Source organism: Oryx dammah, unplaced genomic scaffold, assembly GCF_014754425.2.
Source record: "Oryx dammah isolate SB20612 unplaced genomic scaffold, SCBI_Odam_1.1 HiC_scaffold_14, whole genome shotgun sequence".
In the NCBI taxonomy this organism is placed as follows: domain Eukaryota; kingdom Metazoa; phylum Chordata; class Mammalia; order Artiodactyla; family Bovidae; genus Oryx; species Oryx dammah.
The window spans coordinates 45,474,901-45,500,492 of NW_024070198.1; the positions used below are offsets into that span (position 1 = coordinate 45,474,901).

At 49.9% G+C, this 25,592-nt stretch overlaps 1 protein-coding gene across 2 annotated transcripts in view; it reads left to right on the forward strand.

Moving 5' to 3' along the window:
* DOCK1 (dedicator of cytokinesis 1) overlaps nucleotides 1-25,592 on the forward strand; it is a 561,005-nt gene that overhangs the window by 510,640 nt on the left and 24,773 nt on the right. For both annotated transcript variants that reach the window (XM_040254437.1, XM_040254438.1), the window contains exons 39-47: nucleotides 1,582-1,671; nucleotides 2,671-2,775; nucleotides 8,902-9,043; nucleotides 9,147-9,225; nucleotides 10,759-10,843; nucleotides 14,318-14,404; nucleotides 16,980-17,156; nucleotides 18,139-18,222; nucleotides 23,082-23,219. In XM_040254437.1, the coding sequence (XP_040110371.1) occupies nucleotides 1,582-1,671; nucleotides 2,671-2,775; nucleotides 8,902-9,043; nucleotides 9,147-9,225; nucleotides 10,759-10,843; nucleotides 14,318-14,404; nucleotides 16,980-17,156; nucleotides 18,139-18,222; nucleotides 23,082-23,219 (987 nt within the window). The remainder of the gene's footprint in view (nucleotides 1-1,581; nucleotides 1,672-2,670; nucleotides 2,776-8,901; nucleotides 9,044-9,146; nucleotides 9,226-10,758; nucleotides 10,844-14,317; nucleotides 14,405-16,979; nucleotides 17,157-18,138; nucleotides 18,223-23,081; nucleotides 23,220-25,592) is intronic.

Below are 25,592 nucleotides of genomic sequence, written 5' to 3' on the forward strand. Positions count from 1 at the left end.
TGGGGATACTCCCAGTGGAGAAGTGGGTAGTTCATCTCTGGGGACCCAGTATGTGAGGTGGTCTGACACTTTGCTAATTCTAAGTCTGTAGTTGTCACTTTTAATACTCAAAGGTTTGAAAGAGGGGAACCCTGGGTGCTTGTGATAGTACAGAGAAGGGGTGGCACCCAGGAAGGCTTCCTGGAGGAGACAGTCCCTCTGAGTTTTCCATGTTCTCAAGCAGACCACTGTATTTTATTTCCTTCCCCCACCCAAATAAGGGAAATTCAGGCCTACCTCATGTGTCAATAAATTAGTCTACATGTGTCAAAAGTTTACCAGCATTTTAATAAATGTTACCTGATTAGGAAACCCACTTTTAAACTATTACCATTCAAAATTCTCCCTTTCAAAACGATGTCAGTTCAGTTCATGGTTCAGTTCAGTTCAGTCACTCAGTTGTGTCCGACTCTTTGCGACCCCATGGACAGCAGCACGCCAGGCTTCCCTGTCTGTCACCAGTTCCTGGAGTTTACTCCAACTCATGTCCATCAAGTCAGTGATGCCATCCAACCATCTCATCCTCTGTCGTCCCCTTCTCCTCCCACCTTCAATCTTTCCCAGCATCAGGGTCTTTGCACATGGGTCAGTTCTTCTCATCAGGTGGCCAAACTATTGGAGTTTCAGCTTCAACATCAGTCCTTCCAATGAATATTCAAGACTGATCTCCTTTAGGATGGACTGGTTGGATCTCCTTGCAGTCCAAGGGACTCTCAAGAGTCTTCCAACACCACAGTTCAAAAGCATCAATTCTTCGGCGCTGAGCTTTCTTTATAGTCCAACTCTTACATCCATACCTGACTACTGGAAAAACAATAGCTTTGAGTAGATGGACCTTTGTTGGCAAAGTAATGTCTCTGCTTTTTAATATGCTGTCTAGGTTGGTCATAGCTTTTCTTCCAAGGAGCAAGTGTCTTTTAATTTCACGGCTGCAGTCACCATCTGCAGTGATTTTGGAGCCCAGAAAAATAAAGTCAGCCACTGTTTCTCCCTCTATTTGCCATGAAGTGTTGGGACCGGATGCCGTGATCTTAGTTTTCTGAATGGTATCTGCCCATATAACATGAACTTCTTGCAAGCCTTAAATCAGAGTTGAAATAGATCCTTGTCTTTCTGACCAGCGACACATAGCTCTTTTAAGCAGGATGATTTGGGAAAGTACCAAAATCCGGTCCTTGGTTTCTACAGAAACGCTGCTCTCAGCCTCACCCAGCAGTTTCCCTGCTGGGCTCCCCGGCTGCCCTGGCAGATGGACTTCAGAGGCTGGCCCGCAGAGGGGCAGGACCGGCTGGCTGGCTGCTCTGACCAGGGGCAGCAGCCAGTGTGATTGATGAACCAGTAACTGACCAGTCTAGTCAACCGAGGCCCAAGCCAAAGGACATGAGCCTGTAGAAAAGACCTGTATTTTTCCAGCATCTTCAGGTTAAGCAGGCGTGTTTCCAGCTTGTTGCATTGTGAATGGCGGTGTTGCTGTTTCCCTCTCTGACCATATGATTTGGGTTTGCGTTTCTCTTGCCCTTGTTTTTCTCTCTTCCCTCACAGATGTGGGAGGAGGCCATCGCCCTGGGCAAGGAGCTGGCAGAACAGTATGAGAACGAAATGTTCGATTATGAACAGCTCAGCGAATTGCTGGTAAGTCTTCCTTTCCTTCTCTTTGAAAAAAAACAAGCAATCTCAACTTGTTCTTCTGAACGTTTTCCTTCCCTTCTTCATTTTCTTCTTCTTCTTTTTTTTAATGCAACAGCCATTTAATTTATATTCATTTCTTTGGCCTCCCTGAGCAACATGCGAGATCTTAGTTCCCCAACCAGGGTTGGAACTCATGCCCTCTGCAGTGGAAGCATGGACATGTCCTAACCACTGGACTGCCAGGGAAGTCCCTCTTTTCCTTTTAATGTCGGGATTCTCCTTCATTTTGTCCAGGACAGTTTTGATTTCTTTGCTGGTTGATTCTGGCTCAGCTGCATTCCGCACTGAGCTTTCATCATCAAACTCAAAGATGCCTCTGAAGGGTGTGCATGTGAACAACCGCTAAGCCCAGGTGTCTAGCGGTCTGGATGCTCAGAGGTCTCCAGGAGGCTCCAGTGGTTTCAACTCTGAGCCCATCTCCATGAAGGACTGATAGAGGGTGGCCCAACCCTTTGTCCTTCCATAGAAGCTACCAGTTTCTAATTACCACTTTCTCTGCTGAATTGTTTTTTGTATCCAGCAGATCGACTTAATGATCTTGTAATGTGTATCATGAATGTGGAACAGAACTCTGTCCTTTTAAATCTTTTCCTAATGTATCCCATTATCTGACCGATACCATGTTTTAAAAATACTAAAGGCCGGACATTGAATCAGAACAAGAGCCATCTCTCTGGCACCTCTGTGGTGATGAAAACGGCTGTAAATCACAGCCAGTTGCTGAATTTGGCTTTCTGGTCAGATTCACCTGCTGAATGCTGGGCGATGAATGGAAAGTACTGTCAGAGCTTCGTGGTGACATTAAATTCCATGCCCGCATCCGCGCTCCCCCACCTTCTCCCCCTCCCACCCCCTAGAATTGCCAAAGCTGGAAGAATCCAGACACATGGATGCTCAGATACTCCATCCAAATCTGAAATGCATCTCTTCTCTTCTTTTCAGAAGAAACAGGCTCAGTTTTATGAAAACATCGTCAAGGTGATTCGTCCCAAGCCTGACTACTTTGCCGTCGGTTACTATGGACAAGGATTCCCCACCTTCCTCCGGGTAACTCTGGGCTCTGTTTGGATTGGGCCACCATTGCTCCCTGGGCAGCCAGCACCTCCTCTTTCTGAGGATTTGGTTTGCCTCTCAAGTGCAACTCTCATTGAAGTCGCTCAGTCATGTCTGACTCTTTGCAACCCACGGACTGCGCCCACCAGGCTCCTCTGTCCATGGGATTTTCCAGGCAAGGGTACTGGAGTGGTTTGTCATTTCCTCCTCCAGGGGATCTTCCTGACCCAGGGATCGAACCCGAGTCTCCTGCACTACAGGCAGATTCTTTACCAACTGAGCTACCAGGGAAGCGACTCAGTATTGTTTTCACACCTCTGTACTTGGCTCAGGTTGCCGGAGAGGGGCTGATAATGTTTTTTTTTTTTTTTGATTGCGTATAGGCATTCCATCTCTCTTTTCGTAAAGAGAACTCTTTGTCGGGGATTTATGTATATTTTAAAAATTATAGTAAGAAATGCATAACATAAGGCCTCCCTGGTGGCTCAGTGGTCAAGAATCTGCCTGCCAATGCAGGAGACACAGATTCGATCCCTGGGTTGGGAAGATCCCCTGGAGAAGGAAATGACAACCCACTCTCCAGTATTCTTGTCTGGAGAATCCCATGGACAGAGGAGCCTGATGGGCTATAGTCCATGGGGTCACAAAGAGTCAGACATGACTGAGAAACTCAAGAACAGCAATGCATAACATAGAAGTAACCATCTTCACTGTCTTTAAGTGTACAGTTCAGTGGCGTTAAACATATTTACCCTGTTGTACAACGGTTCCCACCACCCATCTCCAGATTATTTTCAACTTCTGAACCTGGAACTCTGATCCTAGTAAACAATAATTTCCCCGTCTCTCCTCCCCACCCACCCCAGACCTTACTTTCTGTCTCAGAATTTACTTGATTCTACGGACCTCATTTAAGTGGATTCGTATAAAATGTGTCCTTTGTGTTTGGCTCACTTCCCTTAGCATAGTGTCTTCAAGGCTGATCCACAAGGTCATGTGTATCAAAACTTCATTCCTTCTTATGGAAGAGTAATATCCCCTCATGTCGATGCACCACATTTTGTTTATCCACTCGTCCTTGGCAGACTTTGTCTGGGCTGATATGAATAATGCTGCTATGAACGTATGTATTTTTGTTTCTTCTTTTGGCTGTGTGGCTTGTGGGATCTTGGATCCTCGACCAGGAATCGAACCTGGGTCCTTAGCAGTAGGAGTACAGAGCCCTAACCCTTGGATCGCCAGGGAATTTCCAAGCATATTATATTTTAAAGTATATGAGAAACTGGCAATGAATTTCCAGTGCTGGAAATTCGGAATCACGCTCCATCCCTGAGACAAGCATGTTCTCTTTGACATGATTGAAGAAATAGTGTGATCATCAGTCAAATCACCCAATAATCTTTAGCTCAGAAATCTTGTAAATAAATGCTGCCTAGGAGAAGGTGCTACTTCATTACTCTTGCCTGGAAAATCCCATGGGTGGAGGAGCCTGGTGGGCTGCAGTCCATTGGGTTGCGAAGAGTTGGACATGACTGAACGACTTCACTTTCACTTTTTACTTTCATGCACTGGAGAAGGAAATGGCAACCCACTCCAGTGTTCTTGCCTGGAGAATCCCAGGGACGGGGGAGCCTGGTGGGCTGCCGTCTCTGGGGTCGCAGAGTCGGACACGACTGAAGCGACTTAGCAGCAGCAGCAGCAGCCTACTAATACAGTTGTTTGGGGGTGGTGGTTTAGTCACTGAGTTGTGTATGACTCTCTGTGACCCCCAAGGATGGTAGACCCACCCCTACCCTGCCCCGCCAGACGCCTCTGTCTGTGGGATTCCCCAGGCAAAAATACTGGAGAGGGTTGCCATTTCCATCTCCAGGGCATCTTTGTAACCCAGGGATGGAAACAGTGTCTCAAATAGAAAAAAAGAAGAAGAAAAATGAGCCCAGTAATAGTTAAGAGTTTCTCAAAAACTCTTTCTTGGATGCCATTGACCATGTCTGCCTGTCATTTCTTACGCTCTTTTTTTTAAATGGCACCTGGTTTTCTGTCTTCCTTGGAGCCCATGCATGATCCTTCTGGTTTTAGGGAAGCAGGCACTGTACTCAGGGCACACCTATCTGGGGCAGGCAGATCTCCCAGATGTCTGGGGCAGGTAGATCCAGCTGGGAGACTCTCCCAGCCTCAAAGGTGTGTTTCTTTGGCCCCAGCTTTTCCAAACCCCCAGGTGTCCCTGAGGGTATAAGACATCCCTTCACACTGGCACCAGCAAAAGGGACTTACTTGCTGAAGACCTGTTGTTCTTTATAGAAATGTCAGCAGGTGGCTCTTGCAGGACTGACTTGCTCCATGAGGTGACCTGTCGGCTGATCCACACACGCAGGGTCCTGGCTGGGTGCCTGGGGCATCTGGGCTGTCCCTGTCGCTGCCTGTAGGTCTCTCCTTGACCCCCGAAGTCTTGGTCATGCAGCTCTGGCCATGAACACCGAAGAGAGTGGTTGATCAGAAACTCAGATTCTGGAGAAAGTCCTCCCTTCCAAAGAATGAATAAAAGATGTTTGGTTATAGCCCTGAATTAAGGACGATTTCAGCATTAAGTTAAAAGCCAATCTTTAACTAATTAATTTAATTAATAAGGCTTTGATTAAGGTGTGTGAATCTGTACAGACACCTCTGTGCGTGTGCCTAAGAAAGATCGAGAAGGAGAGACAAGCCCTGCATCCCGCTGAGCTGAGCAGTACTGGGTGTGAATTGCATGCCGCCCTCTGTGGACACTGCTAGGATTTAAGGCCACCACGCTCTGTCCCGGCGTCCTCAACCCTGTGGGCTGAGCACCTCTCGGTCCCCGAGCCAGCTGATGCCAGGGATTTCCTGGGAGGGCACGTGAGACCCACACTCCAAGGACCACACTGGGTCAGCTGCCCGTCGAAAGGACAGTGCAGAACAGGAATAACTAGCTTAAAGGGCTTGATTAATATTGAACTGACTTTCCTGCCACACCTGGCTGGTTTTGTGGGGCTACAGCAATGTATTTATTATACTTCACAGGCTACCTGTCCGGGGTCGATCTGATGATGCCATTGGCAGTTCCAAGAAAAGGGTCAGGATATTTGCTTCGGGTGGCACTGGGGGCGCAGCCTCGGAGGACTGACTCGCTGGCTCTCCCCTTTGTGTTTCTTTCAGAACTGATCACATGTGCAGCTTTTTGCATTTATATTAATATTTATGGTTCTTACCAGGAATAAATATCTTTGACTAAACCTACACTGCCCTCCTCTTTTCAGGCTTGAAGGGAACACTTCAGAATGCAAAGTAATTGATGTTTCTAGAAAATGTTATTAGTGTTTCCATCTATAACTCACTAGTGTTTTTCTATTAAAGCCTTTATATACACTTTTATTATTATGTCTCCCTTCGAGTGTAAAGCCTAATAAATGCATGCTAGTTTTGTCCTAGCCTGTTACACATTAAATCATCCTGAATTTTTGAAATGTTTGCCTTTTTATAGCCTTAAAAGATGTTCATGCTGTGTATTTATATTTCTAATTAAGACTACGTATTACTTTGGTTTCTACTTGAAATTATTTTTTTAGAGAAAAGAGAACATTTTTCTCTTGTAATGGGTGTGTTAAGACATACCTAAGCACAAAGTGGGAAAAAAAGCATTCAATTTTTAAATTGTTCCCTCTTTTGTGATTTAAAAGGACTCAGAATAACTTTGGACTAGAGAAGGGGAAAATGGAGCCTCATAGGAGCTCTCTCTATATATATTTTTTATTAGACAGATTTTATTTTGACTTTGAGCTGAGTCCGCAGGATCCAACTGTTGGTCTGTCTGTCTTCTCTTCCCCCTCATCCCCCTTCCCCTGCACCCCCCGCCCTCCTCTTCCTCCCCTCCCCACCCCCTCCCTCCTCCCCTCCTCCACACTGGCGTCCCTCCAGGGTCAGGGCAGATGACAAGGCTGCCCCTACCTCCTGACCAGCCGGGCTGGAGCCTCTTGCCCAACAATCCCTGATGGAAGCAACAACCAAGTCCAGGGAGGAGAACCAAGAGCCCCCAGCCTCTGGTTCCTCAGGCCCTGTGGCTTCTGCTCGCGGTCCCTTCCTTGTTGCAGTTGGTGATGTTGAGATCACCTCAGATGGGGCAAGATGGGTGGGGAGGGGAAAATTCAGGAACCTTCTGGAGCTGTAGCATCATGCTACCCGTTAACACCTTTTTCTGTGACTCAGTTACTGCTCGGAATACCCATGTTGAATCTGTGAAGGTATGGAGGAGACCTGTTGAATCCATGAAGGTATAGAGACCTGTTTTTCTTGGAACCAGAACTTTCCTTACTGACATACTTACAGAGAGACTGTGTCAGCAGACAGGTCTCAACGAGGCAGCCTGAGCGGAGAGGAGGGCTTCCCGGTCACCCACCTCGAGGTCACCACCCGAAACAACCCCTGTGTGGACTCTTCAGAATTTACAGAGGTGACAGACGTGGTCTTGGAGAGGGACCAAACTCAGTATTTGGGAGAACGCTACATGCTCTGCTCTGTCTTTCGTTGACGGAATATTGTCCACAAGACAGCTCCAAACTTTCAGTGAGGGGAGTCCAGCCACCACCCGCTGGACTTTCTTTTCCTTTGACTTTTATTACATCAAGGAAGGGCATTTATTTCCTGAGGTCATGACACAGGAAGTAGACTCGGCCCAGCTGTGGGCTCTCTGGGCAGAGGCAGGAACCTTGCCGACCAGCTGGGTGACACCAGTGTGACCCCCTTACTGTTCACAACAGCAGAGAGCCGCGGAGCAAGGCCGGGCGCAGCTCCAGTGCTGTGCTGGGGGCCCGGGCCCGGGGCCGGCCTGCTTCGCTGAGCAGCCTCGGGCAGGAAGCACATCCACAATTCATGGAGGGTCCGCTGCTGGGTCAGACTGAGACAAGCCCTCGCACGGTGGGTTCCGGTCAGCAGACTGGAGAGCGTTCTGCCCCTTGTTTGTTATTGTTTGGGACGCCACAGGAGGGTCTTGGGTGCCATGTGAGCCCCCAAACCTGAAAAACTCCTCAGAGCTGCTCATATGAGAGCCTCTCAGCACCAGGAGCCTTGGGCTTCTCTGCTTTGTCTGGACCCCCGTCCCTTGGGTTCTGCTCATCTCCTAGCAGTGACCTATAGGAGTCAGCTTGGAAAGTCATGCTCAGGCTTCAAGGCTCCACCTTAACTTCATGCTCTCTTGAATTCTCTGGCAAAATGAAAACTGCTTATAGAAGCAGAGACATCACCTTGCCGACAGAGGTGCATATAGTCAAAACTGTGGTTTTTCCAGTAGTCATGTACGGATGTGAGTTGGACCGTAAAGAAGGTTGAGCGCCAAAGAAATCAACACTTTCAAATTGTAGTGCTGGAGAAGACTCTTAAGAGTCCCTTGAACTGCAAACTGATCCAACCAGTCCATCCTAAAGGAAATCAGTCCTGAATATTCATTGGAAGGACTGATGCTGAAGCTGAAGCTCCAATATTTTGTGCACCTGATGCCAAGACCGACTCATTGGAAGAGATTCTGATGCTGGGAAAGATTGAAGGCAGGAGGAGAAGGGGGCGACAGAGGATGAGATGGTTGGATGACATCATCAACACAGTGGACATGAGTTTGAGCAAGCTCCGGGAGATGGTGAAGGACCAGAAGCCTGATACGCTGCAGTCCACAGGATCACAAAGAGTCAGATACTACTGAGTGACTGAACAACAGCAACAACAACAACCACCTGGAAACAAGAAGAAGAAGATGTGGACCCCATTCTCCATTTGCCATAGTGCCTTTATCCTGTCTGACCATTTCCTGCCCATTTGGATGCTAATCACTCACTTGGTTTTTCGTGATCTTGTCAATTGATTACTGCTGTTAAGGCTGAAGTGTGTAACTAGACTTCAGTAATGTCGTGGTTAGTGCTTCTTCAGCAGTATCCACTTAACCTGTCTTCTGTTCCCAAGTTCTTGATTAGTAAGACCACTGCAATTACAAGCTGTTCTTTGATACAGTGACACTTAAAACACTGTCCAGCCCATTCTGGAGACCAATGCAATTATGTGTGCACTTTTTCTGGCCCAATCCCTGGGGTGTCGTTTAATGCTTGTCATTGTTTTCAGGGGAAAGTGTTCATTTATCGAGGGAAAGAGTATGAACGTCGAGAGGATTTTGAAGCTCGGCTACTGACTCAGTTTCCAAACGCTGAGAAGATGAAGACAACGTCTCCACCAGGCGACGACATTAAAAACTCTCCCGGCCAATGTATCCTTTTGGACAACCACGTGGGATAGAAAATGATGGCCAAGCCATTGTTTCACGTGGTTGGGTGTACGTGGGGTTGATGACCTTAACCTTTGACCTTCAGATATTCAGTGCTTCACAGTAAAGCCCAAACTTGATCTGCCTCCTAAATTTCACAGGCCCGTGTCAGAGCAGATTGTAAGGTAATCAACCCATTTCCCTGACCCAACAGGAGGGTGGTAAGAGGCGTACACAGATCTCTTCTTCATAACTTCACCTGTGGAAGGATGCATGTCAGCCTTTGATGAACTTTTCAGATGCTCTGTTTACTTTGAAAAGCAGGGGAAGCTAATTTTCTTCAGCATCAAAGTAGGGAAGGGAGATGTTGTTAACAAGTGTGGCTGGGAAGGTGGGAAGCCGTCCCTTACCTGGGACTGAGACAAGGAAAGTCAGGGGAAGGAGGGGGTACTCCAGTCTCCTTTTGACCCACCAGGGGAGAGACCTCCCCTTAGACTTTTTCTCCAGGGCACAGGCCCCGCCCCACGGCCTGAGATCTGAGTCTGTGTGCCTGCATGGTGGCCTGAGTGTTTGGATCCCAGAAGGCAGGCAGAGGGATTCAGACATATGCTCCTGATGGAGAACCAGGTGCCGGGTGAAGAGACCCTTCGCCTCTACCACAGGGTGGTTCCATAATATGGGACTCAGAGGTGGGTTTTCAAACTCACAGGCCAGGTGTCCGAATCTGAGTGAGACTATATGTGTCTGCATTGAACTGCCCCTAACTTAGCAGCAGTGTAGGAACACATACCCTAGACGTCTCTTTGATGTGAAGGGTTTCTTTTTCTACTTGATCCTTTTCTGCTGAAAAAAAGTAACCTCTTTGATGGCCGAATAATGCACAGGATATGCTGTTTTACATCCTGCAGTTTGGCAGGTTGGGTTCTTCTGCAAAATTCACTACCATTTCTTTAACCTTTCTTCAGCAAACATGGGGAATAAACCAGGACTTGACTTATTGAGGAATGAAGCTTAGATTTTTAAGTTTTGCAACATATGTTTTTCTCACAGAGAGGCATTAAGTGATAGTGAGCCATGGACATGCTCCTGTATTTCCCTTTGGTGTGGAATGCCCACCTGTGTTTCAGAGCAGGCAAATGAGTAAGCCTCCCAGCCTGCCTCTGGGGTGTGTGTGAAACCCACCTCCTTCCCATGGGAGAAAGGCAAACTGTCCATCCCTGTCTGCCACCCTTGGTAGTTGCAGAATCTGCCTTCCGTACATCTGCGGTTAAAATATACAAAACCTTTAAAACATAATCAAGATGCATCCTTAGAAGTTTAATAAACTTAGTAAATTACTTAATACATTGATTATTGATGCATGAATTATAACTTTCAAATAACAAACACAAGAATGAAGAACAAAGGTTTGTTTTTTTTTCCTCTCTCCTTTGCCTCACCTTTCCTCAGTTTTTGCCCGTTTCTTTCTTACTCAGCATCTCTTCTCCCCTGAGCGTTGGCAGGGACAGAGATAAGGCAAAGAATCCAAGGTAATTTTTCCACCTGCCAACATCTCTTCTGTGAGGCTGGTGGGGAGCAACAGCCCAGCTACCGCTCTAGGTCAAGGTTGGAGGTGTTTAAGAGATGCAGTGATGTGTAGGGAGACGAGATCCCAGGGCTAAAAGCAAATCGGCTTGTTCTATGGTGAAGTAGCTAATGATTTCCCTGTCTCTGCACAGTTTCTACAGAGTCAACGAGGTCCAGCGATTTGAATATTCTCGTCCTATCCGCAAGGGAGAGAAAAACCCAGACAACGAATTTGCGGTAAAAAAGCAAAAATGGCCTCCCTCCCCCCAACCTCATACCACCATTCACAAAACTGCCCGTCAAAAAAAAAAAAAAGCATGTCCTCAGAGATCCCACAATGCAGGGTTTGATGCCTGTGTGTGTGATGCACAGAGATCCTGACATTTGACCCCTCCAAATTCAGTGCAATGATGACCATTACACAGACGCTGTCACCAAGGTCCCTGTGATGCTGTAAGGAGGTAACTGGCACTTTGAGAGTCTTCCTGTGCTCAGAACACACTCGCCTCCCTCCCACGTGTACCTGAGCCTCCCTCTGGGCTCTGAGTCCTGGGGCAGGTGCTGGTATCTCTGTTATAAAGAAGTTCACGGAGGCACCATGTGCTTACGTGGCTTTCTGCTGTTCGGGCACTCAGCCTGGAGGAGAGTTGTGCTCACTCTGCAGTGCCCAACCTGAACTTCACTCCGGCACCACATGCCAGAGCAGGGTGCCCCCGGGCAGCTGAGCAAAGGCCCAGGACCATCCTGAGCCTCGGGAGATGTTTAACTGCATCCTCAGCTTCCACCCACGGGATGCCAGGTACAGTCTCCCAGGTATGACAGTGAATCATAAATGTTTCCACACATTGCTAAACGTCTGTGCCTTGTTAAAAACACTGCATTAGAGACCTGGAAATATTAACACAGGTTCCTGCAGCCTTTTAAAAAAATACATAGGCACAGGGACTGGCCTGGAAGTCCAGTGGTTAAAACTTTGGACCCCCAATGCAGGAGACACGGGGTTCTATCCATGATCGGAGAACTAAGATCCTGCATGCTGCCCAGTGCAGCCTAAAAATAAACAACAAACAAAAAATAAATACAAATAAAATATATGCACAACCAGTTTAATGGATTCCATTTTGAAAAGGCATGAAATCAAACATTGTTTTTTGGTTTAAAATGTTATTATTTCTCTCTCTTCCTGCCCTGAAAACCTCCTCTGGAAATCCCTAGATTGGCCCACATTTCAAGGCAGCATTTGCTTTGAGGACCCCTGGCAGGCGCCTTGCCTGCAGGTATCTGGGGGTGCAGGAGGACAAAGCTGAAGTAGTGCCTACTGACTCAAAGGGCAGCTCAGAGCGCTGTCAGCAAAGTTTCCACCACTTTCCCTGTTTCCTGTGATCTTTCCATCCTCAGGGCCACACCTGTGGGCCTCTAGCCACAGCTCCTGAAAGCCCCTTTCCTCCCCCAGCCCAGCTTCCTCTGTGTGTCAATCAGGAGCTCGGAATCAGGAAATTCTAAGGCAGCCCCCCCCCTCCGGTGTCAACACTGGTTGTTTCAGACCCAGTCAGTCCCCTCTTTCTTGGTTGCTGTGGCTTCCTGCTCCTGTTTGGTGATGGGTTTCACTGTGGCATCGTCTGTGATGGGGAGAGGGACAAGTCTGCTCCCATTCCCCCAGGCCAGGGCCGGGCTTTACGGAAATCTCTGCTCTGATCATCTCAGCAGTAACTCGATCAGTGATGTAGCATCCTCCAGGCAGAATGTACGGGCCCTCCTTGAATTTCCCTCACGCCTTTCACATCTCACAGCCATGTAGGTTTTTCATACTGTGAAGGAAGAGACACAAGGAGGTCAGGCAAATTGCCGACGAGCGTGCAGCCGTTGGGGCAGAGCTAAGAATAACCGCAGCTCCTGACACTGGAGCTGCGCTAAGCCTCAGAGCCAGGCTTTTTCTAAATGGCCCTGAAATCCTGTAATGGCCCCATTAGGTCCTCTCACACGCAGATGAGGCTTTCAGAAGCCATGGGGTTTAGTCCTTCACGGGCCTGACAAAGCTCCTGGCTTCCAGATAAGCATGCAGGTTTGGTGGCCGCAGGAAGCCAGGCTGGGGCCCGAGGTGGGGCGTCTACGTACTGCCCCACCAGGCTAGCCAGGGAGTTCACAGCAGCTCAGCGCCTCCAAACCTGGCCAGGGGATGACTTTGTGGAACCCATGGCCAGAGAAGAGGAGGACGAAGGCTGAGAGGAGTCATTGTGGAGCCTGAAGGCCCCTAGGAGGGTGCTGGCTTGAGGCGTTGGGGAGGAGAATAGTGAGCTGTGGCTGCAGGCAGCTCCAAACGTGCAGACTGCTGTCTCCAGACCGGCGCCTGACCGCCAGCCCCTGGGGGCAGCAGGAACCTGTGTCCCTGGGCCCCAGGCCAGGGCCTGCCCCTTCCTCTCCCCAGCAGTCTGAGGTCTGGGGAGAATGCTTTCCAAGTTCTAGCCCAGTTTTCTGGAAATGCTGCCATTGCATTATGCCACCTCTATGTATCTGGACCACTATGGACAGACTCAGTGATTCTCTATTACTGGGAGCTTTTCCTGGCAAAGGCCACCACCAGCTCGACATCCTGCAGCAGGGGGCAGGATGGAAGGGTCACTGTTTACTCTGCAGTGGAGTTCAGGGCAGCCATGGGACAGAGGTGGAATTATGTGTATCAGCTTATATATACAGTTTCCCTCAATCTGAGATGTACCATTTCAGGAAGTGTGTGCAAGCTTGTGTGTGTGTGTGTGTGTGTGTGTGTGTGTGTGTGTGTGTGTGTGTATGTGTATGCGCGCTCCATTGTAGCTGACTCTTTGTGATCCCGTGGACTGTAACCCTCCAGGCTCCTCTGTCCACGGGATTTTTCCTAGCAAGAATGCTGGAGTGGACTGTCATTTCCTGCTCCAAGGGATCTTTCTGACCCAGGCATCAAACCTGTGTCTCCTGCATTGGCAGGCAGAGTCTTTACTACTGTGTCACCTAGGAAACTTCTTTAGGAAAGATGCAGATTATTAAATGGTATTTTCACTGAAAATATATATATACACATTTATGAATGCTTAATAAGTATGCTTAACAATAGATAGTAAAAGTTTAGGTTGTCATCTCTGGGTGGTTGGTGATGGTGGTGGTTTGGTTGCTAAGTCATGTCCAACTGTTGCAACGCCATGGACTGTACCCGCCAGGCTCCTCTGCCATGGGATTCCCCAGGCAGGAATACTGGAGTGGGGTGCCATTCCCTTTTCTGCCTTCTATTTCCATATCTTTATTTTCTGATGTAAATATATGTTATACAAAGAAAAAATCGTTAAAGTGCTAACTGATTTTATTAGAATGTGAGACGTCACTTTTACGAAGCCCCATCTTCCTCAATGGATTTGCATCCTCGGGTTTCTTTTGAACACTCAATAAGGCTAACGTTAAACTCATCAGAGCCTTTCCAAAAATCTGCTCACTCAGAGGGGGCCTCCCCTGTTTGGGTGCAGATAATTCCTCCTGACTCGTCTGTTATATTTTTCTTTTCCAAATACCAGGGAAGTGGGCGCCGTTGGCCAGGGAACAGGGGACCACATGTCATGTGAGGTGTTCCCTGGGTGGCTGGTGACCTTGCCTCCCAGAGCCTAGCAGGTCCCCCCGAGGGCAGAAGCTGTCAGCCGCCTGCAACATCCTTTTTCTAAGCACCGTGGGTCTATGTTCCCTTTGCAGAATATGTGGATCGAGAGGACCATTTATACCACTGCCTATAAGCTGCCTGGCATTCTGAGGTGGTTTGAGGTCAAGTCTGTTTTCATGGTAAGCACACCCTGCAGAAAGACTGCCCGTCACCCTTCTGCTGCGGTCTGACCCAGCCTCTTCCTGGGGCCTGTCACCTGGTCACCGTGGCCAGCACACACCTTGCAGACCCCACATCAGGCTTAACAACCCAGAATCTCTCTCCCTGCCCACAAATACCACAGTGGACATGCTGTAATCACAGCCACCTCTAATGTAGAAGAAAACCAGAGAATTAAGATTTCATCTCTTCTTACAAAATATTTAAACACAGCCCTCACTGTGCTGTTTGGACAGTTCTTTCTGCTAACAAAGTGCAAAGTTTAAGACAGATTCCAATTCATATACCCTTTTTAAGATCTTTCTTCCTGATGGTCTTATTGTCATTTACACGACAAACAACTTGATTAATAGTACTTGCTCATTTCAAATAAAAATAGCTTGAGAATATACCCTCCCCACCGCCCACACTTTTTAAAGAAAGAATGACTCGCATCTCATCAGCTACACCTTACTATTGGACAGTTTTAATGACAGGAACCAGAGTTGGGCCAAAGATTCTTGTGCAGCAGCAGCGTACTGACAACGGCCGGTATAAAAAGATCTGATTAGAATATGTACGCTTTGTCTTGTGTCTCAGTGCCTTGGGTATTTACCCGGCAGGATCTTACCCAGAGGGGTGGTTCTCACCGTTCAGTTTACCATGAGGCCCCTTGGATGCTCCTGATTCATCCTAAGACCTTATGGCTGCACCCTCTCTTCCCAGCCTTGCTTCCACTCTTGACCTTTGTCCTCGCCAGCTGAGCTCTGGGCCTCTGGCTGAGTATGCCTGTGGTCAGCCACTTCCCCTTCCCCAAACCCCAGCGCCCTCTCCTCCTGCTCTGAAGCCTGCCCTAGGGCTATGTGCCCCCATAGCCGCCTGGCGGGCCCTGAGCTGAAAAAGGCTCAGGAGACGCGTGGCAGGTGGCAGAAACGCAAGCCTTTGCTGGCACCGTTTGGAGCTGGTGATGTATGTGGGTGAGAGATGAACCAGGAGGCCCTTCCATAAACAGGCACAATTCTATCTTCCTAATGAGCCTCTGCCCGTAAGCCATTTGTAATCGGGGATTCTGCGAGCCAGCCAGGGTGTGCAAGGAAGGTGCTTAACAGCTCGAGGTGGAGAGAGGCAATCCCTGATTTTCTATAAGGATATGGTTCTGCCACGGGCTGTGTTGGCCCTCTTTTTAGTGAACTAAGAGGGCTGGAAGCTGGATAATCCCCGGATGGCATGACTGAAATAATCCCGCTATCAATAACACGGGCCCCTCTTGCTGAGGGTCTGCCTACCAGGACAGACCAGCATGGGATACAGTGTGGGCAGCAGCTGACCCTCTTGGTTTGATGAATCTAGGACACTGTTCTTTGACACGCAGGGGCTTCCTGCCTAGCAGCTGAGGCTGTCGTTCCGGGATCTAGCCAAGAGCAGAACTGTTCTCTGAGTGTCTCTGCACCTCCATCCCTCCCTCTGCCTCTCAGATAGCTCCCAGGGGCTGGAGCAAGAAGAAAACAGGCTACTCTTCTTTGCCATTTGCTAAAGACACCCTTGGGTCCCTGGCACATGCAGGGGGACCCAGCATAGTGGCCTTGGGGAGGGCAAGGACCAGGTTATCTTGCATTGAGGTCACCCCTGGACGTGGCTCAGGTGCCCAGCCTTGGGTCTGTTAGAGGGAGACCCAGCGTGAAGGTGCTGTTACTGTTTTAAACCCAGTCACATTCTCCAGGTGGTTAGAGCTGAGCCAGAGAGGAGGGCGGGGCTGAGCATCACGGAGCCCTGCAGGGCCCCCAGTGAAAAAAGGGCCTTGGCAGTGTGGGCAGAGGTGGGCCTGAGGTAGACCGCCCTGCCTCCTGCCCTGAAGGTCCTGCTGACTGGCATCAGGTTTGCAAGGGAGGCCTGTGAGATTCAAATGAAGAGGTGCCCCTGGCTGGCGCTGGGCGAGCTCTTTTATTCCCTGGAGGGCACATGATCACAGGTGGAGACCGTGGCAGGACCTCTCTACCAAGCAACTTCTCGGACCCCAACTTCTCGGACCAAGCAGTTCCAGGGGGTTTTACAAAGCGCCCAGACTTCCTGCCTCAGGGACAGGACAGATTGCCCCAGATTTCTTAAAACAAGCAGCGGACAAGACCATGGCTGAAAGCCCTCCTCTGTGAAGCAGCTGTATTCAAGCACCACTCAGGGCTGTGTTTTCCTGGGATGACCATACATGTACACGCATGCATGCATGCACACACGTGTACAGATGAGCATGTGCACACATACGCACCCGGGACAAGGTGGCCTTGCATCGTGCCTTTGGACTTTGCATGTGGGGACCGGGTCAGTGGAAACGTGTAAAGACGCTCACACGCCCGGCTTCTCTTGTTGGGTGATGAGAGACCTTACCCTGAAGATCCACTGGAAGGAAACGTACACAGGGAGTAGGAAGCCCGGGCCACAGTCTGGATGCCTTTCCTCTGGCGAGGTGCCGGGGCATGGGCAAGGGCCCCTGAGGGGCGGGGCAGGGCAGGGCAGGGTGTGGCCGCCGGCCCGAGTCATCCTGTCCTCCTGCTTCCACAGGTGGAGATCAGCCCCCTGGAGAACGCCATCGAGACCATGCAGCTGACCAATGACAAGATCAACAGCATGGTACAGCAGCACCTAGACGACCCCAGCCTCCCCATCAACCCGCTCTCCATGCTCCTGAACGGCATCGTGGACCCCGCCGTCATGGGAGGTTTTGCCAATTACGAGAAGGCACGTGACATGCCCGCTTCCTAGCTGCAGCCCCGCCCCCAGGGACGGGCTAGCTCCAAACCCCACCTCCAAGCCCAGAGACCTCGTCGGGCTCACTGAAGCGGGCCAAACCGGGCCCACTCCCCGGGGGCAGCTTCTGCCCGCCGCCAGCAGTCAAGACCCCACCGCGGGCATGGCTGACCTGGACATTGTCCCCAGTCCCCTACCGGACTGTGCTGATGGAGAGTGACCCACCTGACTGTCTAGAGACCTGGGGTTATTAAAGACCACAATATACAGTTGTAGTGGAAGACAACGGCATTAGAATATTTAGAACAGCTGGGGAACTGGTGCGGTGGGGACAGCCAGCTGATCTCTCTAGAAAAATAGTAAGATGGAGCCGAAGTTGAAGGTCATGGGCTTGTGATCTAGACACAGGGTCCGCCTGATTTTGTACATGGAGTTTGCAATGTGGCCGCGGCCATCCGCTTCTTAGTGTCCGAGGCTATCTTCTGGATACAACGGCAGCAGAGTTGAGGCTCTTCACAGGAAGAGTTCCGTAGCCCCCCTGGTCTAGAGGAAGGGGAAACCAAGGCAGGAAGGGCGCTGCCCGAAGGTGGGCCGTGAGGGGACAGGGAGGTGGTGCTGCGTCCCAGCTGTCCTCAGGTGCAGAGCAGGCCCGGCTGATGATCACGGCCGGAAGCAGCTGGGGAGTGCCGCCCATGACCTGAGGGGGTGGGGGTGGCCAGTCAGCAGCGGCCTTGCTGGGCTCTGTGAACAGGGCCTCCGCAGTGAGTGAACAGAGTCCTTCGGTTGTATTGACCTTCCCGAATGTTTTGGTGGAGTGGGCCCCACCTGGGGGGACGTGAGCCTGGTGACGGTAGGGCTGTGGTCCTGCGTTCCACACGGCTCTCTCCCCGGGCCTGGGGAACTCCAGATGTGCCAAACTGCCTGCGGCCGGGGCATGTTGGTGGGCTCAGCCACTCTCTCTGTTCCTCGCCAGGCCTTCTTCACCGAGCGGTACCTGCAGGAGCACCCCGAGGCCCACGAAAAGATCGAGAAGCTCAAGGACCTGATTGCTTGGCAGGTAAACGTCTCCCAGCAGCTGCAGGGTCGGGGTGGGGACGGCGGGGCCTGGGACCAGATCCCTGTGGGCCTCCTTAGCACACCTGCCAGCCGCCACGGAGTACACACGGCCGTGTTTGTACGGGATAAACCCACCCACCGCCACTGCGATTAACTGGACCCCTGGCCACTGTCATGAATATGAATACCTAGACCGTTCGCTCTTGCAAATGAGCTGGGTCTGTTTCCTCCCCTCAGTCGGTATACTGCCTGGTGGAAAATCTTTGGTATCAACAGAACAGAATGTTGGGGGTGAGGTTGGGGGATGACTCCCAGAGGTCATGGCCCTGTCTCAGGCGGGTGGTATGGCAGGTGGGGGTGGGGAACTGCCAAGTGCCCACCCTCCTATCCCCTCTGCCGGTGGTCAGGGTTGCAGGGAGTGTTCCAGATACTTCTGCATATTCTTGGGCTTTTCTGCTTGTGCTCCTGAGGGCTCTCAGTACTTCCTTCAAGGGATGTGGTCTGGAAATCTCTGGAGGGTGTCCTGGGCTCCGTGGGACGTTCCTGGCTCCTGTGTATGGGCTTTTGGAGTCTGTGTGAGCCTGGTGTAGTAGGAATGTCCAGACCCAGCTCCTGTGGAAACTCTGCCCACCTGCTCTGGACTTCAGGCAGCTGACTCCTTTCAGTTCAGTTCAGTTCAGTTGCTCAGTCACGTCCGATTCTTTGCGACCCCGTGGACTTCAGCACCCCAGGCCTCCCTGTCCAGCACCAACTCCCAGAGCTTCCTCAAACTCAAGCCCATTGAAGTCGGTGATGCCATCCCACCATCTCACCCTCTGTTGTCCCCTTCTCCTCCCACCTTCAATGTTGCCCAGCATCAGCTGGCTTCTTCAGGCTTCCTTTTCTCCCTCGGGAGGCAGAGAGGGCACTGCTGATCTGTGCCCCGTGTGCCAGGCTGAGGGCAGAGAGCTGAGGGAGGCAGAGACCACAGTCACCCTGTGCCTGGGCTTACACAAACCTCCTATCTCCTGCTTTGACTTCCTCTGGGTGTGTGCCCAGCAGGGGGATTGCTGGGTTGTGTGATGCGTCGATCTTCAACTTTCTGAGGAAGCACCACGTTGTTCCACAGCAGCTGCCCTGCTTTCTATTCCCACTGCCAGGCAGGTACCATGGTTCCAGTTTCCCCACATCCTCGTCAACATTTATTTTCTGATTTTCTTTTTCTTTGTTTTATAACAACCATCCCAATGGGTGTGACTTAGGCATTTGATATCAATTTGGCCTTGGAATTCTTCTCTGGTAAGACACCTTGGGAGCTGAATTTAAGGGAACTTTTTACAGAATTGTTTCTTTGCACAGGATATAAGCTTTGTGTAGGCAGTCTCCGTCTCTAACTAAGAAAAAGAGGGAGAGGATTTACAGGTCTGAATGATTCCATTTTAGATGTTGTGGGAACCAGAAGGTACAAAATTCAAAACTCTACTGAAGGCTGTAAAACCATTGCTACACAAAAACTAGTTTGGTCTGCAAAAAGTTATATTGATTTTTTTTTTCCCTGTAAGCTTTTACAGCAAATTGGATTTTAAGAGTTTCAGGCCCTACAGAGGAAAGTAATTTGTTCCCCAGAGAGAACTTTATATCAGCACTATGTCATCACCCCTAATAACTATATTAAAGGATGAATTTTAAAGCAGTTCACAGGAAAGTTGAAAAAAAAATCTGTTTTCTACCCACTTTATTAAATCAAAGAGTGATGAAAAATACATATTCAAAACATTACCTGTGATCTTGCTCTCATTTGGCGATGTTTTGAAAATCCATATTTTAATGTCAGTAATTGAGTCATATGGTCAGTAACAGGAAGAAGTTTGGGGTTACTGGGATGCTTTCTTCTGGTTTTGTTTGTTAATTTGTTTGATTTGTTTTTCTTCCCTGAAGCTTCATCAGGGCAAAGCAAGGTTTTCCTGCTGGGAATCCCAAGGATTCCTGGGCAGAGCTTCCATCCCTGATGTACAATCAGCACACCTTGGTGCCTAAAATCACTTGCAAAGGCTGGTTATTAAGTTCCAGGCAGCTCCTGGCTCTGCTGTTGCCTCTGCTGAAGCAGGGGGTGTTGAGCCCCTTGGGGTTGGGAGCTGGGGTCCATCAGGGGCCAGTTGCGTGCGTGGGGCTCTTCAGGTTTGCAGCCGGGAGCGCCAGCCCCTTCTTCAAAGGCATAGCTCCCTCTTTCCACAGATACAGCTGTCTCACGGAGCCTCCCTGCTGTGGGTCTGAGGATGAATCCGTGTAGGCTCAGACAAGCCCACTGAGGTGCCCGCATATGTGTCTTCTGAAATGCACAGAAATGAAAGCCTAGACCCTCTCACCATGCCCAGCTGATGACAGGCCTGACTGAGGTCGCCGGGGGTGGTGCTCCTGGAGCGCTTCGCGCTGCTTCTAAGTGCTCTGTGCCACCAGCAAGCCGTGAACCCTTGTAGGAGACACACAGGAGCAGATTTCACATGTAGCACCGCTATTTTGAGAGCCGGCCCCATGCTCACTTTGAACAACTCAACGTGTTGTTGAGTTGGGCTTCCCAGGTGGCTGAGTGGTAAAGAATCTGCCAGCCAACGCAAAATACGCAGGTTCCATCCCTGGGTAGGGAAGATCCCATAGAGAAGGAAATGGCCACCCACTCCAGTAGTCTTGCCTGGGAAATGCTTTAGACCGAGGAGCCTGGCGGGCTAGTCTATGGGGTTGCACAGATTCAGACATGACTAAGCACGTACCTGAAGATACGTGTGGCTTTGGGGGATGTCCTCCTCCTGCTCTGGGCTCTGGGAAACTCTTTAGATGTTCTGATTCCTGGGACCTGCTCTAGACCAGATCAGGACTATGGGTTCAGGAATCTGCCTGAGAGATTTTGATGCTCAGCCTGCTGGAATCCAAAGACCATTCCAGGCCTCAGTCCATGGCATCCGTTCATGTGCTAAGCACTTCATATGTTGGAGTGTTTGCACAGAGCATCTTTTTATTCATAGCTTCAGTTCAGCCCTAAGCGGACATAGAACAAGGGCCCCATCCCACCCTTCTTGTAGAAAGCTATAACTAACCAATGTCAGGGACCAGTTGAAAGGACCAGTTTTACCCCTCAAATCGCCCTTCATTCATTCCCAAGACCTGAACCAAAAGGTCTTCACTTTAGTCCAGCAAGTAGCTTCTTTGATGTCAAGCATCTGGCCAATTAAGAGTTTTGTCAAACCAACACAAAAAATTACAGAAATGCCTAGACTTCATTTTGCACATTTGAGAAAGGTCCATTCTAGAGCAAAATGCTTTCAGTGTCTAGAGTGGCTGGGCTGTCACCTTAAGACCACACTCCTATCCTTGCCTTCATTCTAGGATAGACAGGACACGTTCCCCGTCCCACAGCAGGTTATCCCCAGCCTGCCATTGCCGACCCCCAGCAATCAAGAAAATTTCTGTGAGCATCTTCTCCTGCTGAACCTACACAAACTGCAGCTAGCCCCTGGAGGCTGCCATCTGCAAGAGTAATATGCATGAAAAAGTAAAAGGTCCCATCTCGTCTGAAATCTTAGCTGTACACTGCCCTCCTGATGATAACGGCCAGAAAGAGATGCCTGGGGTTTACCTTGGGTGTAGACCCAGCTGTCAGCTGAACACGCTTTGTGCCAGTGCAGCCCAAAAGGAGGCTGAGGGGTGTCAACCGAGGGAGGGTGCTCACTTATCCTGTCCTCTCCTGGAGCACCACAAGAGGCTCCAGCTGCTTGCTATAAATGGCAGCCAAATACGTTTTGTGCGTTGATTCATCCTGATAAGATTTCTTGAATTTGTTCACATGAAATTCAATTGTGGACTTATTATCCTTCTTACTAATAAATCTGCTCATCTACACTGGTGTTCTGTCATATTAAGGAAATCTGTTTTTAATCAGTATTTTGATTTAATTATAAATTATTAAGAAGAAGCCTCTTAGCTTGATTGCACTGGAGAGCATGTACCTCCCAGTTGGAGCCTCGGGGGATGCAGAAGCTGGGGGACTCTGGAGGGTCTCTGGGGCTGGGGAATAAAAATGTCTCTACAACGCGTTTAAAGGTCAGCTACATCTCCATGATCCAATGTGAAGTGTCGGCATGGATATTTGTGACAGGAGTGTTGGCAGAGAGGTGATTATTTTTAGTTTTAAGGAAGGATAAATTTGGTTTTCCTTTCCAAATAAGAATACCCTTCAGGACTATAGATCACATATAATTCGGTTTTTACATTTTGGAATAGAGTTCTCAATTGCCTGTAGAGGCAATATTTTTAGCAAAAGAATCTTTGCACTGTGACATGGCCCTTTGCAAGTAGGTCAAGTTATAGCTCTGCATGTATGCTAAGTCACTTCAGTCGTGTCCAATTCTTTGTGACCCCATGGACTGTAACCTGCCAGGCTCCTCTGTCCACGGGGATTCTCCAGGCAAGAATACTAGAGTGGGTTATAGAGGCAGTATTCTTAGCGAAGGAATCTTGGCACTGTGACATGGCCCTTTGTGACTACATCAAGTTACAGCTAAACAAATCCAAAATGCAGTTCTCAAATTCAAGTGGAAAGCACAGAGCTGTCTCTTCTGGGGTTGATGGTCAAACGCAAGTCAGGCAAAGCAACGATACGTCCGTGCCCTGCACGCCGCACTAGACGTGTCCGACCTAAATGCTTTTCATTTACACATTTTGGTTTGGGAGAGTAGCATGCCTGGCTGATGAATTTAATCAGCTGGTTGGATTGGACAACCAAAACAGAGGCATTTTGCACATGGCTCGCCACTTTCTGCCGGGTGTACATTGCTCTTTCGAGACATTAAGCAGGAGATAAGGAATGTCGACCTGTATGTTTTTCAGATTCCGTTTTTGGCCGAAGGGATCAGGATCCATGGAGACAAAGTCACAGAAGCACTGAGGCCGTTTCATGAGAGAATGGAGGCCTGTTTCAGACAGTTAAAGGAGAAAGTGGAGAAGCAGTACGGCGTCCGGACCATGGTGAGTGGCTGGCGTGGCAGGAGTCGGGGGGCACGTCTCTTCATCACACCGTCTGACCATGACAGGCCCACAGGGCAGAGAACCCGAGTCCTGCCCGTGGTGCCCACTTAGGAAGTGGGACAAGGACCCTCTGCCCCCTCCTCAGGTCCTCTGCCAGCGAATCTAGTCACCTCCTTTCAGTAACTGGAAATGTTTGGGTGAGCAAGCTTGAGTAAATGTGCTTGATCACCGTGTACCCTGCCCACAGCTGTGAATGCAATCTCCCCTTAGAGTCAAGGAGCAACAGAAAAATCTCATCAACCCACGGGACTCAGGCTGGTTCATGGAAACCCTCCTTCCAATCACACAGCACAGGCAGAGGGTTAAAGCACACACAGGATAACAGCACTCATGATGTCCCAGAGCTGAGATGGAGCCTGTGCCCAGACCAAGGTCAGAGTCATTGAGGGGAGGAACAGTTCATTGAAGTCTGAATCTTACCTGCTGGAGGAAGTGGCCATTGATCTAAGTCAAGGGTAAGCTGCAGGAGGTGGGCAGGATGACACCCGGAGAGAGGACTCACTCAGCAAAGGCTGGTGGCAGGAATCTGAATGGCAAGCCAGGGGCTGGTGCAGACACAACCATGCCTTGGGCAGAAGACAATTCGTAGGGCAGACTCGAAAAGATACCCAGCCTCACAGAGCCTGGACTGCTGGGAGACTCTGTTCTCGGGTAAAGGGCAGACCTGGGCTTATACTAAGAGTTTATGTAAGGTTTCTGAGCCAAGGCTAACATCAAGAGCATCATAAAAGAATGACTGGTAATTTTTTTATATATTGTATGCGTCTTTTTTGGTTTGGGTTTTTTTTTTTTTTTTTTTTTTTTTTTAATGTTGGAGAATGGCTGATTATCAATGTTGTGATAGTTTCTAGTGTCTGACTCTTCGCAACCCCATGGACTGTAGCCCTCCAGGCTCCTCTATCCATGGAATTTTCCAGATGAGAATACTGAAACAGGTTGCCATTTCCTCCTCCAGGGGATCTTCCCAACCCAAGGATCGAACCCTCATCTCTTATGCCTCCTGCACTAGCAGGCGGGTTCTTTACCAGCTGGGCCACCGGGGAAGGCTGGTTTCAGGTATACAGCAGACATACACGTACGTGTATCCATTCTGCCCCACACTCTGCTCCCATGCAGCCTGCCACGTAACATGGAGCAGAGTACCTGACAGTTTAAGGCCTGTGGTGGGCTTGAGACAGTCTTCATGAGCTGGGTCTTAGTACCTCTGGGGGCAGGGCCAGGCACCACACCTCAGAGTGCCCCCATGGTGTGCAGTTCAGAGCATCATTTCCTTCCTTACTTAGGGTCTCTGGGAATCTTGGTGCGTCCTAGCCTTGACTGTGGGCTCGGGGGGTGTCTGCCTGAACAGATGGTCCCCTTTCTCCACTGTTCAGAGGTAAACATCAGTGTGGCAAAAAGAGGCAGTGACACCTCTTCTGGTCTCCTGGAATCCCATGCCCACTGGCATGGACCGGGTGTCTGCGAGCAGGTCTAACAGGTTATCCTGCAAAGGGAAGGCAGGCTGCTGCAGTTACTCCACCGCTCAGGACCCACGGCCCTCTACCCCCTAAAGAACCACCTGTCCAACCAGGCACACCATTCTGGCTTCATTTTTAGCCCAGCTCCATCTGTCTGCCATTCTTGAAAGTTCTCTGCTACTCTATGTTGAACTGACTTGTTCTTTTCCCACACATCTGTCTCACTTAGCAAACGCTAATTTAGTGCTTACGTGAGCCTGGGACCCTTTGTTTCGCAAGTAGGAAGTGCAGCCTGAGGAAGGAGGTACTGCGGACATTTCAAGGTGGGGGAACCCCCCTCGTTTAGAGGCAGAGGAACCTGGGAAGGGCCCCTAGCCTGAGGCCTCACGCTCCTAAGTGGCAAAGCTCTTCTTCTCTTGCCCTTGCGGTTGGAGACAAGTCAGGAGCAGGACTCCTCCCCAGATGGGTTGACTTGGCTGTGATTACACCCTGTGCCCCCCCACCACCCTGAGCCCTGCTGCCCATGCCCAGGCCCCAGTGCCTCCAAGCCCAGGACCTAATGCTCATCAGATGAGGTGTCTGTGGCCTTGGCCAGAGCAGAGCATGAGCTGAGAGTAACTCAGCTGCCAGGCTGTGGTCTGAAGACCCAGCAGGTGGGAATCCAAGACTGTCAGCCCCACAGGAGCAGCTCCAGATGAACAGGCTTAGGAATCAGGATACTCTCCTGCCCACCCGCCCCAGAGGACCCTTCATGTAAGTCAGAGTCCTTGAGCCATGCTTGATCACTTTGGAGCTTGCAACTCATTACAATCAGCGTCGAGCGGCCGGAAGAGTTTCAGAGAGCATCACGGTGCAC